Source organism: Merops nubicus, unplaced genomic scaffold (assembly GCF_000691845.1).
Source record: "Merops nubicus isolate BGI_N331 unplaced genomic scaffold, ASM69184v1 scaffold22637, whole genome shotgun sequence".
NCBI lineage: Eukaryota > Metazoa > Chordata > Aves > Coraciiformes > Meropidae > Merops > Merops nubicus.
In genome coordinates, this window is record NW_008622586.1 from 39,376 (window position 1) to 55,350 (window position 15,975).

Genomic DNA, 15,975 nt, shown 5'->3' on the forward strand with positions numbered 1-15,975 from the left:
GCCTCAGGGTCACAGGGTCACAGCCCTCTCCAGTGGGCAGTACAATGCCCCCAGTGCCCCAGTGCTATGGGGCAGCAACCTGAGTAAGGGCAGAAGGGACAGCAGGAGCATACAGTAGGGAAGGAACAGGGGTGACACTGCTGTAATCTGAGTGTATCTTGTAAAACACAGGATTTTTAATTTGGTTAAGTATATGATTTTGTTTTACTAATTGCCTTGATTTAATATGTTAAAAAATTTCTTTCTAAAGTGTGTGACTGAAGTCTTAGCTCTTCTGTGTCTGTGCAACTCCATAAGCTTGTGCCCACTGAGAGCACAGAGGATATACAATGATTGCAGTGCTGAAAGCAGGGACCTTCTCAGTGGGTTTCTGCTGACAGCGCCTCAGCTGCAAAACCCACCAGTACTGAAAGATCTGCAAAGCTTTCCTTACTGGGAGGCCACAAATAGTCTCTGCAGCCCAGAAAAGGGTGTAGACATGCAGAGAAACACCAGGCCTTTATCCTTTGGGAGATGCTTGGATCCAGTGCAGCTCCTCAGCAGCTTGGGCTGTCAGCTAAGGTCCACGGTTGTGCCAGCCCCATTCCCAGGGACAGCCATAGCATGTAAGCTGCTGTTTTATGGGATATTCAGAAGCATGTTGGGCTTTACTGCCATCAGATTGCTGCAGATGCTAAGAGGTGCTAGTCCTAGTCAGTGGGGCAATACTGGAGTATAAGATACTCAAAACAATGTCCTGCAGTATGTTGCCACAGCTGGCAGCTGGTTCATGGGAAGAGTAAGAGGTGCACATTTCCATCATACAGGGCAGACATCTGAGAAGACCCAGTTCTCAGAGCAGAAGTCCTGACAGCATCAGGATTTCTTGGCTGATAACTCTGTACCTGCAGAATTAAGATGAGAACTTGCAGGGTCTGTTTCACCCTATCCTACCTCTCTCTTCCCTTTCACAAAAAAATGCTTCTCCAGCACTTTTCTAGGCTAAGATGAGCTATCTCCAGGAGTCATTGGAGGGGTGGATACCAGAACATGAAGTGTGTACATTAATACTTGAAAAACGGTCATTAAGTGGCACTAGTTCCTCCTGCATTTGCTGGCACAGAAAGGATTTTGTTGCACTGTGAAAGCAACTTCTGTAGGATGCCAACTAATGTTTATGGAACTGAAAAAAGCTCACTGGAAAACCTTTTCTTCCCCTTGCCACCTTCCCTCCATCCTGCCCTTCCCCAAGTACTTTTAACAGCCCTGTGCACACTGGGTGCTGTGGCAGGAGGAGTTCAAGGATCACGTATAACAAGAAGGCTTTATGACAAGCTTTTTTTGATTTAAAACACCCACAGTTTTCCCATGGCCTGAATTTGGATTGGCCCTAACGAGGAATCAAGGGCTGACACAGAAGCTGGTTTGTCACTGACATTAATTCTGGACTCCCAACATTTGAATTGTTCTGATTCCTGACACCTTAAGGAGCATCTCTAGTTTTGGATGTGTTGGCTTGCTGGTGAGACGAGAGTTTGTGTGGCCATGAGGATGTGATTGCATTAGGCTTAAAAGAGTGGTGATCTGATCTGACAACCTGATTTCTGCAAACCTACCTTTCAGTCTCTGCATTTGTAGGTCTGTCATTGTCTGGCAACAAAACAGCAGACTTCCCAAGAGGGAGCATTGCTGGGTTTTGAGTATGTCTTTCTCTTTTTGAAACTGCCAAATCTTATCTAGTATATGTAGAAAAATGTTCATGGGAGGCATGTCCCCTATCTTTCAAGCTATACATGCCATCAGCTTGCACGTGGCTCTACTATAACTGAGCAGGAGATAAGTGCTGGGAGGTTATTCAGGAATACCATGTTTCCCTGTTCAAGCTTTGGATTGAATCTATATCTTTCATTGTTCCAAGATCAAGGTGGTTCTAGAGCCAGGTAGGACTAAAATACTGTCCTTTTCACCCTCTTGCTGGAGGGAATAAACACTACCAAGGTGTATGTGAAAATGGAATTTGCATTGTCATTTAAAGTTAAATATTTTTATGTACAAACTGTTATATGGTCGTTGCTTTAATTACAGCTAATTGCAACAGAAGGATGTACAGTTCTGGTCTAAAAGGGAGCCCGGGCGCGTGCAGAGCGACGCTTGTGCTTTGCGAAGGCCGTGTGCTTCAGACAGCTCAGCTGCTGCTGCACGGTTCTGCTGATCCCTTTTCACCTGGCCTTGGGGCAGCACTTACTGCTTCTTTGGTTTTCCTAATAGTGCTCTCCGGGGAGGTACTTGGGACATCTCTGGTGAAATGTCCTGTCCCATCTTTGGGAGGAAGGAGCACAGCCCTTCTGGAGTCTTCAGGTTGATGCTAGTCTGTTTCTTTCCTGCTTCTTGAGATGGCAAGTAGGACTGTGGGGCATGTTTCTCTTTCTTGCTGTTTGATAGGTCTGATTTTTGCTCCCTTTCCTAAGAGAAGTGCAGGAGGAAAAATGCTGTGTTTGGTTCCAGCTGCTTTGGTTCCTCTGATGTCAACATGCTGGGACTAGCATTCCCCAGTTACTTCTAGGGCTGTGTGGAGCCAGGAGCTTTCCTGACACCCCACAGCTTCCCCAGTAATTTAAAAAAGTCAAGCTAGGAAGCTATGAGTCTGAATGGCTGGCAAGTGCACGCTGCAAGGCCAGCACACCTTGCTTTGAAAGCAGGCACGTGCAGTGTGAGAGAGACTCTCAGCGCTATGCCAGACTGGGAGGAGATCTCTAAAGGCTCCCTTAGATTTCAAGCACATAGGTAGGGAGGTGTGATTTGAACAAGAAAAATGTCAGGCTTATTTTTTTGAGCAAACACCTCCTGTTTCTCCTGCCAAAGCAGGTTTTGGAGTGGGCTTTAATAAGTAAATTTCACATTAAACTCACTATAAAAAAGACTGTCTGAGCCACTTGTGGACCATCCCTGATGCAGATCTCAGCTACTCCATCTTGTAGACAAGTTCCTGTCAGTTAATGTTCATCCTCTTGGGAAACTGTCTTGTTATCAACAAAACGCATTAGCATTCTCACTTGCAATACTGGACTAAGGCTGAAAATATGCTGGGATCCATGAAAACAAGTTGCAAACAAATCAAAACAAAACCATCATCTCCCCTATCCTCCTTCTTCCAGGAAGAGTGTAGTGCATCAAGGCAGTCACTCAAATGCCTCTCAGCTGTGCTACCTTACCATACAGCTTCTCTGAACTGGATCTGTTCATCGTGTGGAAGAGTGAGCCTTAGAGGGCATGGCCCCAAGGCTTTGTAACTACCTTGCAGAGCACAGCCTGCAACTTGGAAGCACTCTTTTCTGGAAGAGAGTAGGTTAAACCAGTACCGTTGGCCCGACCCCATGCCCTGGTCTCCGCTAGTGAAGGAAGAGCAGAAGACAGAGAAGGGAAGAGTAGAGTGTCATATTCCATACAATGTTTTTCTGGAAAAGAACCAAACTAAAGCTCAGTGAGCAGGTGTTTTGGTCCCAGTTTTGAGGTATAAACTAATGGCTGAAAGGGGAAGTTATGTGAAGAGTTACCAGTGTTAGAAATTTGAGAAGTCCTGCCCCTCAGAATGGCTCTGCCTGAGGCTTTTGCTTACTGCCTTTCACAGATGATTTGTATGCATCGGGGAGGCTCTGCTATTTGCAGGAAAACGTCTCTGAAATAACAGAAAAGGGTGTTCTATATGATTAGTGCAAGGAGGGAAGAATCCTAGCTCTTGGAGATGTGTAGCCTTTGAGGCATTTGAAAGCAATGATATTTCATAAAGGAGAATCTTTGAGTAAGCGCGAAGCAGTTATTGTTTCTGGTCTTATAGATAGCCCAGGAATGTGATGTTTTTACTGGCACTCAGTGAGACAGCTCTTGGTTGGGAGCTATCCAAGGCTCCTGGCATGGCCTCGGCATTATGATTTTAACCAAAATCCCACATGCTTGATATAATCACTCAGTGCCTTTAGAAGGGTTTTATACCTAATATGGACAAAAAAGGGCTCTGCTTTTTCAGAGATGTGACGTGTGGTGAGCAGGTTTGGATCCAGAAATAGACTCATCTGTATTCACTTAGCTTTGGTATTTTTTTGTGGTCTTTATTATAACAGGCAGGCACCTGCTGACTGTCCAAGTCTAGATTGCAATATTCAAATCTAAAAAGAACAGCTACCCCTCAGTTCCTCTTGATTGACATTTGTGTGGCATGTAAGTGTCAAACACACTGTGAGGAAGTTAATCACTGTATCAACAGTCTAATGGTGGGACAAAGTTGAAAATATAGTGTCCTTCTATGTGGATGCAGAGAAGATAATCAGCCAGTTTGGCTAAATGTACAAATGGGCAGAAGCTGATGGAAGCAGTGACTGAGCTTCTTTGTCCCAGAGTCATTATTAATGGAGATGATCCTGTCCCTCCTGCCTATCAATAACGTAGAGCTGTGCAAAGAGGCTAAGTGAGGCCAAGTCTTCCAGAGCCACTTCTCTCTCCATGTGGCACAAGCACAGCTGACTCCATGAGATGGAAGGAAGTAGGTAGCCTCGCCTGTTGTTTCAGACCCTATCTTCTCCTGCTGTTGGGGCACATGGGTTTGGTGGTGTACCTGCAGCTGCTCTCGGCCCCGACAGCGGTAGCTCCTGGACAAGGCAGTGCCAGGGCTCCCTTGCATTGTGTCTTGGGACTACATGTGACTGCGTCTGAAGCCAACAAGCAGCCTTGTTAAAATAACAGCCTCTAGAAAGTATGTGTCTGCTGATGTGGTGAAAATCAGTTGCGACTACACAAAACTGGAATACTGCATCACAGCTTATTAAAAATACAGTGGGAAGCTGCTACGCATGGATGTCACTGCTGTCTGCATGCATCGTACACATGCAGGACACAAGCAGACCAGCTCTCTGCTCTGAGGACCTTGCCAGTGAGGCTGGTTTATCTGAAGTGCTCAGCATTGCCTAATTCTACCTTGTTTCCAGTAAAGAAGTTGAATCCAGGCAGTGGTTGTACCCTTGTTTTGCACACAGCGCTGACGGGCCTTTCCCTGCAGTGGCGTGGGCAGGGCTGCAGAGTCCTGTGAGGCAATACATGTCAGTCATGCCAGTTTAAACCACCTGCTTCTCTGGGAGATACCTTCAGTAGGATGGTTATAGAGGATGGTCTTTATAGGGTTTTCTTGGTGAGGGATGGTGGTGGTGAGGTATCATTGATTCATACTTGCCACAGTTCAAGTTAAATTGTAAGTGTTTGTAGATTTCCCATGCACTAAACTTCTGAGGAAGTTAATGATTTAGCCCCTGCAGCTTGCCTTTGTCGAGGTGTGTGAGCTTGCTTTCTCTAAGTTCAGCTCTTTCGGAACATCATGGGGAGTGAGTGGGGAACTAAGGCTCTCATAACCTCCCTCAGCATCGTAGTTCTCATCTTCCAGTGTGTGGCCCCAGGGTGGCCCCACTCCATGTGGCATAGCAGGGGCAGAGGACAATGATGGCACAGGCACGAGGTACAGTCCTGGGTCAGTGTGCTTCTATGGCTGCAAACTGGAATGATACTGGAATATAGCTCCAAAGCTCTGTGATACCCAAAGTGGATAAGCACTATTTACACTATCTAGTTTCCCATCTTACGGAAGAAATATGATGCTTTTCCAAGAGTAGCTGTTTTGATGGAGAAAAACATAGTGAAAGATGTCACATGATGGCCAACTGTGTGAACAGAGAAAGAAGTGAATTTCCTTAAAACTCCAGGTCAATATGTGATTTCAATCTCCTTTTTACTGTTATCAGCCAAGTGGAAAAGGCCCACGCCTACCTGAAGTTTATTGTGTCATTAGCCGGCTGGGGTGCTTTGACTTATTTTCCAAGGTAAGAATTTTTTTTTTTCCCAATATTGTGTTTTAATTTTATTGTTTACTGAGATGCATCTGCAGTGATGAACCAGACAAGAAGAATTTCTTCCTCTGATGGGAGAGTATTTTGCAGTTGCTGTTTTGGATATTCCATCACTATTATTTGGTTCATCAAAGAATGTCTTATTACTTCTGTGACTGAGGCAGAACTTGATTAAAAAAACATCTGGGTGTCTGTATGATCTGGCTGACTGAAGTTTTTTCCATTGTTTTCTAAAGCCTTTCTGTGCTGAGCTGTAGTTCTTGGCATCCACGTTTTGAATGATGGGCCAGTACCACTTTTACTCCGATATCATGTGGAATGGTGAAAGTGAACTCTGATGCTTAACTCTGCTGGCATGCTTTCTTATCCTAGCAGGCTAGGAAAGCGTGCATAAACTTTTAATTGGCATCCACATTAATGGATCCGAAGCTGCATTGTATGCTGATGTGGTTTACCTAGGCAATACATTCCTTGACACATGAGTTTTGAGACAATGAGTAGGGCATTGCAGCTGAACAATTGAAAGGGATTGAATAGCCATACAAACAGTTAACTCCCAAGCCCCAAGCATTCTTCTTTTGTAAAGCAAAGGGTTATTTATTAAAATTAATTATTAATAACAGTTCTGGTTGATTAACATTTGAAATATCTCTCTAGCCACATTTAGGGCCTCCTAAGAGCATGTCCTGCAAAATCTAGTGAGCACCTCAGAGTATTGTATAGGATTTGCTGGTGATGTGTGGAGAACAACATGTCTAATGTCAAATGGCTGCCTTCCTCTTTTCCAGTTTTGATACAGTGTTCATAGAAATGTTTTAATTTGCCAGAGATTTTCACTTCAGATATGAGAAATCTCAGAGAACTTACAGAGGTTTTTCTTGTTCATTCGTATAGGAATAAAGTTGAAAAGAACACATAAATAACTGACGCTAATAAAAGATCATAGCTTTTGTATTTTTCACATGATCTAATAATCATGCAAAATGTTATCTCAAAGCAGGTTTCAAGCTTTTCCAGATAAAACTTTAACACAGATCTGGTGTGAAGAAAAACAATTGGGCTGCAGTAGTTAGTTGCAATTCTGCTTCTGATATCTTTCATAATGTTCTGAAATCAAGGTTGTCTCTTAAACATAATATGTATCTGAACACAGATATCTGTAAAACAGAATGCGTTGTTCTGTGAGCATAACACAGCTCACCAAAATCATGGGACACAGAGTTGTCCTGAGGCTCTTTGTTTGCTTTCATGTTTTCATCTAAATTTGACAGTGTGCTAATTTTCAAATGAAAACTTGGGAAAGGGGGAGAAAAGGGGGGGAGGGAATTAAGTATCTTCCTTACAACCAAGCATCACTGCAACTGAGGAATAAAGTCAGACAAAGAAGGTCATTGCACCAAAACTGCAAATAAACTGCTTTCCCAGTTCAGTCTGTAACGTGGAAAAAAAGTGTCTGATCATCCAGCCAAAGCTGATGGGTGAGTGTAAGTGCACAGGTTTCAGCAGGGGCTGTTCCCAGGCATTGTGGCAGGCAGGCCCTGGCCCCATGATCTGTGCAGGAAGGAAGGCTCCCACTCAGTGGCATATGGGGCCCTGAATGGGACAGTTACACACTGGTGCTCTTTTTCAACTCCTGTGGTCATGGAGGGGCTGGATTTTCCACTAAAGAACCCTCTAAATCCACTAAAAGAATCCACTAAAGAACCCCCTCAGCACTGGAGTTTGGCCACCGCGGTGCTGTCTCCACGGGGCTGGTCACCCCCTGCTGGTACCAGTGCTGGAGTGGGAGCAGGGTACTTGGCAGCATGTGGGGCTGGCTCTGGCTCTGGGCTGGATTTAGCACAGCTCTTTGGCACATGCTCCAAGCACCGCGTTTGGAAAGAGTTTGGACAAAACAGCTGTTAAAGGAAGGAGGGAGAGTTTGAGCCTAAGCATCGCTCTTGGTTTTGAAGACAGATGTGGTATGGCTAGAGACAGAAGTTTTTGAAAACTGAGACAGTCTCTTTTTCCAGCCTAGTAAGAGGAGCCTGAGCTATCCTAATTGATAAATGCAGTGAAAGAGTGGAGAAAATCATGATGGTGCACTTTGCTGAATTAGTCAAAACAAGGAACAGTTGTCTGTACAGGAAAATGTGAGTGATGAAATACCACAAGACATTAAACCTTGGATATTATTTATCAGAAAAGCAGGAGTCCTCTGTTTTAAAATTATTTTCATCCTGTATCTGACAGCCTGCATTATTTTCTTCTTCCTCAAAGCTTTTTATGCTCACTGTTGTAATACTTACTGCTAAGACAGGCTTCAGAACCACAGATAGCTTTACTTCCAGCCAGTTCATTTGGTCATGCTTTCAACAGATGTTTTTGACCATTTTATCTCCTGAGATCTCTGATTAACTTTTATCGAGTTGAAATGTTCCTTTTTACTTATGTTGTGAAGGTTGTTGGGACAGGGATATGACACACACGTGGCCCCCAACTCCAGAAACATAAAGCATCAAATAGTGGCTGCAGAAGAGGAGATAAGCGTTGGGCCCATAACAACTGCTTGCTGGCGGTGTGCCGGAGCACTAAGGGACCTGGAACGAGGCCTTGGTTCATTGCTACTTCCCATTTGGGCAGTTGGTTTTGTTTGGTGGGAGTAGTTTTTGTGTTGCAAATTACATCAAGAATGAAATTAGTGTCTTCATTTATGGTTTTCTGACATTCCTGTGGAGTGGAATGTAAGCTATGCATATAGGGGTAGCTTTGCTTTGGTTAGGTCTTTACTATGGTGCAAGGAAAAAGGGGAAACTATGCACCATTAGATGCCCCTCTTGGCATTCAGTGTCACTAGCTATTGTTGAAAGTCACCAGCTTGTGCTTAAATATCTTCTAATGTTCTGTTTCAGTAAAAAGCATTTCCAAGTAAAACAAAGGAAAATGCCTGGCTCAGACCCACTAACTCTTGTATGGCCTTTTGCTTTTGAGTGATGGTTAAAAGATCACCCCTTTGGGTCAAACCACTAACTGCTTTGAAGCTTGCTTTCTCCTCTTCTTTAGGCTTATCAACTATATGGTCTGTCTAATGTGGGAAAACTTAGCAGTGATCTAATTTATGTTGGCCAATGTGACCAAAGAGAGAAGAAAATAATAGTTCTCTCTATCTGTAAGAAGTTCCATCTGCTTACTTCAAAACTAGATTGCCTGCTCTGCATCATGTCAAACACAAATAACCTTAATGCAGGAACCCAGCATCCGCAGCCAGGCATGCTTCCTGAGGCTCCAGCTCTGCACAGGCTTCAGCGTGACTGCTGCCACCACAGCCAGGACTCTTCCAAGATCCCTTTCCTGATGGACCTCTGCTGGTATCATAGTGTGGCAGTGTTGCTTTTCGTGCTGGTCTGGCTTCTTCCTGCCCTCTCGGTTGAGATGGAAGAGATGCCCAGGTCCAGAAGGAAGTGTTTCTCTGTAACAGAAGTTTCAAGACGTACCACTGAGACATGATGCTGACCTGGCCTCTGATCACAGAATTTGTCTTGATCTTTCTCTCCTTCAGCACACCCTGTTGTTCAGGTGAAATCCCAACAAGATAAATCCCTTTTGCCATGCTAAATCTTCTTTCTCCTTTCTAGATTTGCTGTTCTTACCTTGTCTCTGTTAACTGCATTCATAAACAGGCTACAGTTTGTAACTGGAAAACATTTAATTTTCAGGGTATTATCAAATCCCGTGGCTTTAATCATAGTGAAGAAATGCATGACAGAGGAGAATTAAACTTAGATCTGCCATGTGTTTAGGCATATGTGGGTCAAAAGATGCTTCAAAAGGGTATGTGGTGGTCACATGTTCTGTCTTTTTGTCTCTTATGTCCTACTAATGGGTCAGATCCTGGATGAGGTTGAAAGGAGAAGGGGAATATCTTCTGCCTTGGTTTATCCATTTATGAGGAGCCTGATGGAATCTCCTTTTCCTGCACCTGGAAAGACAATCAAAGTCAAAACCTTTCTGCCTGGAGCTGGAAACGAGGTAAAAAGCAACTGCAAACATTAGAAGTCAAAGACTCCCCCCCACCCCCAAGTATCATACAGCAAAAGAAAAACAGGAGACATATGGGTACTGTAAGGCACATGAGGCAGCACACCCTCAAAATGAGAAGAGGAGGAGCTGTACCAGTGTTGTGGCCAGCTTATTGTTATGTTATGTATGTTATGTGTTATGCTATATGACATTTATTAATAAGTTGTATTTTACAAAACAAGACAAACACCACAAATGTCCTAGTGTGCCTGGCCTGGGGTAGTTAACAGACTACAGTGTTGCTGGGCTTTATCACAACTGATAACAAGCAAGTGTAAGTTTCCCATGCTGGCTGTGCTGGAACAGTTCGGCAGCTGGTTGTTATTGCAAACCTCATTAGTGCTGGTCCTGGCCTTGGTAGGAGGAGTGACTAGCAGCATTTAAGTGGCTCTTTTTTTGGCATTAAATACCCTTTAATTGGCCCTGAAAGAAAGTCTGTATTTGGAAAAGCCTGTCATAAAAGGTTTTTTTATGTGTGTGCGCACAGACATAGAATAGATTTCATTTCCTTTTATTACTGACTCGAGTAGCTAGAAGCCTAGCAGTATACAACAAATGTCTCACTGGAAAATGGCAATATTGGTGCCTTGTTTAAAAGTTTTTTGTAACCTGAGGCCTGCTAGCCATTGGCTGTGTCAAATTCTGCTCTCTGCATGTGCTTATGTCAGCATATAGCTTCACTCAGGATGTAAAGGAAAGGATGTAGAGGAAATGCATTACTGCAGATAGGAATAGAATTCGGCCCAGTTAGTGAAAGCAGGAAAAAAAATTCTACTCTAGGGTTATTTTACATTCCTTAAGGTTAACTTTCAGTGCTACTACTATTTTTACATTGAACCATATTTTCTCCAAGAGTAATGTCACTGACTTCAGTGGAATGTGCCTGTAATGTCACTTGGTCTGAACTGTAAAGGGTTCCTTGTATAAGTGACTTGCAAGGCATGTTTAAGTCACAAACATTTTCCTGTTGAGAAGCAAAAGAAAACTGAAAAGCTGATTGGTGTAACAGTGATAAGATCTGATGATACTTTTTTGATGTGATTGTATCTGGGAACCACCCATCTGCAACTTCTCTATCCTCTGCTCCAGCTTCTGAACTCTCCCAGATAAAAACATTGAGATAATTCCAAACAAACAAACAGCTCTTCTGACTGAGCTCTGCTCTCTCTTATGCTAGAACAAACTCGTTATTTAAATGGAATGCACTGGCTTAATTAGGAACAGAATCTTGTCCTTCCATTGTGGCTTTTCTGGCCTAAACAAAGATGATGATTAAGTGGGAAGCAGACTGTATGTTTCTTTGTGATGAGCAGACTGAAGGCTTTGCCAGGCAACAGAAAACATCCATGGCATTTGTAAAAGCTGCTGTAACTTGCATTGCATCCTACCCTGCAGCAAGATTTGAACGTTGGAAGTTGTGCAGTAAAACCAGCTCCTCGAGATTTGGCACATAAACATGATTTGTGCTTGCAATCCCAATGCTAAGGAAAGGAAGTGGGCACCTTTGCTGAATGTGAGGAAGAGGTAGACAGGCAGTGTCTCCTGAGGACATATTCATGGTACACCATGTCCCTGCAATTTGATTCTTACTGCTGGTTGGGGCTACAGCTGAGTGAAGAGTATCTAATGCTGCAGTACTGTGTATTTCAGGCTTTAAAAAAAAACGTTTCTGTACAGAAATACTGTTCTAATAGTGACTTTCTTTTTACAGTCCTGTGTTACTGATCACAAGCAATATTACAACTAAACTGCTATAAACTGGTTGGTTTGCTGTGGTCTTGATCATATGCTTAAAACAGTGTGTTTGTGAGAAATTTTGTAAGGGCTACTCCAGTTTCAACCAAATACAGTATGCTCATGGAGTGTGGTGTCATGTGCATGAAAACAGGAAAGTGGTCTAAAGTGATGGCGATCTTTGGACTTGGAAAGGAGGTGTATATATGTTTCTGTTAATATTTCTTTAGAGATTTCAACACAGCTTCGAGTTGGCCAACTTTTTCCCTTTCTCTTCTGTTTCCTCAAACTCCTCAGTAGTTCATAATTCGCTGTCTTGCGCTTCATATTTTTCTCCCTGTTACTCTCTTCTTCATGTTATTTTTTCCCTCTTCTTTTTTCTGTCCTCCACCTTCAAGTTCCACATGTGAGCATGTCAATTGCAGAGTAAAAGGAAGATATAATAAAGGAATCAAGCAAAAGGCATTTGAGAAAAGGAAGGAGAGGGCCCGAGGTCATGGATGAAGTATGAAAATTAGACTTTAGAGGGATGTCACAAGTCACCATCTAAGACCTTGTCCTGACTCCCCAGTTAAGTATATATATGTACATATCTTTACAGCAAAAACAGGTTTGAAACATTATCTAGTGAATTATGTATCATAGAAGAGTGAAAATGAAGTAAATGCTTTGAATTTTGCCTGGCCTTTAAGTTCAGTCCCTGGCTTCTATCTAGGTGTGAATTTGAATTGCTAGCCACGTTTATAACCAAATTTACCTTGTCTTTATGGCTGTTTTAATCCTGTAAGCTTCTGGTTCCAGTGTTTCCAGTTTGTTACTTGCTTCATAGTGTTGATTCAGCCAAGCTTTACATCTGTGACATCGTGTTTAGAAAGCAGAGTTATGCTTCCCTTGGAAATGACAGCAGATTTAATGTGCACAACTGTATTCTGGGAAGAAGAATGACTTGATAGTGAACTGTGTAATGCTCCATTTTTCTGGAGTGCTGTGCTTGCAGCCTCAGTTGGCAAAAGAGCATGGGGGTCTGTTCTCTGCCTTCGCAGCAGGAAAGCGTGGAGCAGTGCTGGGTGGCCCTGGCACTGTCAGCCCTGACTGGTGATGCTGACTGATGTTTGTTGGACGTGTTCAGGTCATTGAGCTGCGGCGGCCCATGGACTCACGCCTGGAACACGTGGACTTTGAATGCCTGTTCAAGTGCCTCAGCGTCCGTCAGATCATCAGGATCTTTGCTTCTCTCCTGCTGGAGCGGCGTGTGATTTTTGTGGCAGATAAGCTCAGGTAAGTGGCAAAGGGACATGAACTGCCTTCAGGACAGTACTATCTCTGGATACAAAAAGCTTTATGAAATCTCCAGAACAGTTGTCAGATGTGAGGATTGTTTCACTGTAGCATGTAAATAATTTTTACATCAGTGGAAGATATTTGCATAAGATGGGGCACACATTCTCTAGCAGTCACTAGCCATAAGCCCATTGGTCTATCTTACTTTCCTGTCTGTAAAATGGTGATTCCAGTATTCACCTGCTTCATAGGCAACAAATGTTTGCACAGCATTTTGAAGCATTTGAGTTCTAGCAGCAATATTTCATTTCAGGTTTTGGACAGAGTACTCATAAACAGTAGCAGAGATTGTCACTGGGATGCTTCACCCTGTGGCCATGCAGTGCAGCCAGGCAGGGAGGAAAGAGAGCTGAGAGTTCACCTGGTTGGTTCCATGCAGTGCAGAGAGTTTATAATGCGGCTAGGTTTCAAATCCTGCACTACCAAACCCACCCAGTGGGAGGGTTAAGAATGCTATTGTGGTATGTCCCAAGTAGTTAGGATATTTTCTCTGGTGCTCACCTGACCTGAAAACATTTAGTTTCCGAAGGTCCATCTTGGATCATCTTGCTACACCTCTTACTTCCCTGCCCTTTGACTGCAATCTCCCATCCTTGGCTCTTCTGAAGCATAAACTCACCCTAAGGTGTAAGGAGTGAGAGCAACAGGTCACAACTCTATATGGCCTGTACCAAGGAAATGGGAGCTCTGTGAAGGCTGTACCCCTGCCCTGCAGCAAAGAATCATTCCTTTTTTAGAGGCTTGTGTAATCCATATAGAAAAGTGTGGATGTTGTAAAGAAGATGTCAGTTGCTCTGGCATGATAAATAATAAAAGATGGCAAAAAGACTGTAATTTAGTAGACTCAGGAACATCCAGTGTCTTTTAAAAGAACACAAAAGACTGTATGGGTGGTTAAAAACACAGATGGATCTACCCAAACAAACTCTGTTAAACACTTTATCAGCCCCGACCTTCTCTGAATGACTGCCAGAAATAATAGCAGCACTTAGTGGCCGCCAGTGTATATAATAGCAAGAATACTTTGCATAGTAAAAGCTTTACAACCTTTAGGGGAGAGTTTCTTAAAGCTGCAGACCCTTCTCAGGTTATAAAGTTACTTCCTTAGCAGTCTTTTGTGTTGTCTAGAACAACAGAACATTTTATTTCATTCTTTCCCTTGTCAGTAACCCTTTGTTTGAACTACCATTTGGGATGACTTAATTTCACATAAACTCCTGATGAGAACTGTGTAGCTACTCCAGGGTTTCTGCAGTACTATAGTAGATATGTGACTCACACCAGGAGTACTGGGGCAAGTAGCTTTTCAAAATGTTGTTGATGTGCTCCTTCTGACTCTTTCTATAGCATGCTAAATCACACTGCCCTGCCTGTTTCTATTTTACCATTCATTTAGCAGAATTAGTGGCACACACAAGTCTGACTGTAACTCAGAATGACACAGGTCTGCTTTCCTTTAAATGGCACAAATATTTGAGTGGAAAATCACAGAAATGGTACAGTGAAAATGAGGGGTGTGCTGTGCTGCTGCCAACTGTTGCTCTGCTTTGGAGTTGCTGAATTCCCCCAAGCTTTGATTGTGGGTGCAGTACTGTACTGTGGGCATGGCTTGCTGCTCCAGCCATCCCCTGGAGTGTTCCCCTGGGACAGCTGGTGTAGCCAGTGCCATATAACACTTCTGGGCACTCTTCAGAAAAAACAAGCAACACGTAAACCTGCTTTGACTGCCTCAGCTTGGCTTAGGAAATAGTCATGCTGAGGGCTCATGGTAACCCAGGACTTAATCATTTACACACATTGGAAGCCTGGCTGGAAGCTAACAGTCACCACAGTTCCAAGAGGAACCAGAAATTATAAAGATGCCCTTTGATAAACACATATCTAAACATTGCACTCTCCTGCAGAAGCTCTAATTTCTGCTGTGAGAAGGAGCCGTTGGGCTGGGGGCCATTAGCCTGTACTTTGAGAAGGGAGAGGATTCAGGTGGGTCCAAGAGGCTTATGAGGCTTTATGGTTGCTCCTGTAAGAAGGGACAGAACCTTTCTTACAGAAAGGCTTACACTCCTATACTTTATTATATCCACATGTACCCTTTATTATATACGTGTACTTTGTTTTATTTGAAAGGAGTATGACAAAGTCTGATGTGGTAGATAAGGCCCCATAGAGTTTACAGATTAAGACTTGTAAACCCTGAACTCTCCTTCTGAACCTTCCGGCCTGCTGTATGACACACTCTGGACACATAGTTCCTCTTTTTTATCTTTTGTCTGATCTGCCTGGGATCCTGAATGCTCCAGGAGGGAGACTGCTTCTTGCTCTGTGTGTGTGGTCACCTCTACTTGGTAGAGTGTGGCCCCTCTCTGCATGGGGATCTAGGAGGTACAGTAAAATAGAAACTAATAATGAGTCCTTTGATAAAGGCCTGGAGAAAAGTGACAGTGGATTTAAATTCAATACTTACAGAGGTTTTAATAGTTTAAATGGGGATGAAGTCTAAAATGAAACACTCTGGCTTTGAGCTAATAACTGTCTGTCTTGGAACCTTTGCCTTGACTGACCTGGATTTTGTTTATGGGCATCACTGCTGAAACTGAAGGAGTCTACCAGTAATGTGGAAGGAAAAAAAAAGAAGTGAATTATCTTACAGGTCCAGTCTGTGGGCCCAAAGAACAAGAGCAGGAAATTAAAAAGATTTTACAAGGGTTTGATTTCTGCATGTACCCAAAAAATAACTTAGAAATAAATGACATTGAGGTTTAGGCTTCAAACAATGAGATGCAATGGGCTTTTGTGGCTGCCTGTTTAACAGCTTTCCAAGCAATAAATGATTTCACACATTATACAAGTTTGGGAAAGTCATGCCTGGTGAAGCGAGATTCATTCAATAAGTTGTTATTTATGGTTCTTACAGTGCCTAGAATGTGAAAATTTATAGTCCTTGATCTTTGTGCAGGAGAGGCTGCCATTTCTC

General features: G+C 43.2%; 1 protein-coding gene across 1 annotated transcript in view; it reads left to right on the forward strand.

Annotated features, from left to right (window-relative positions):
* The window catches only part of ST5 (suppression of tumorigenicity 5), a gene marked incomplete at both ends in the record, with an annotated part of 64,195 nt that overhangs the window by 30,654 nt on the left and 17,566 nt on the right, over positions 1 to 15,975 (forward strand). The window contains 3 exons of the mRNA XM_008944862.1: positions 5,763 to 5,840; positions 9,735 to 9,875; positions 12,790 to 12,938. Coding sequence (XP_008943110.1) covers positions 5,763 to 5,840; positions 9,735 to 9,875; positions 12,790 to 12,938 — 368 coding nt within the window. The remainder of the gene's footprint in view (positions 1 to 5,762; positions 5,841 to 9,734; positions 9,876 to 12,789; positions 12,939 to 15,975) is intronic.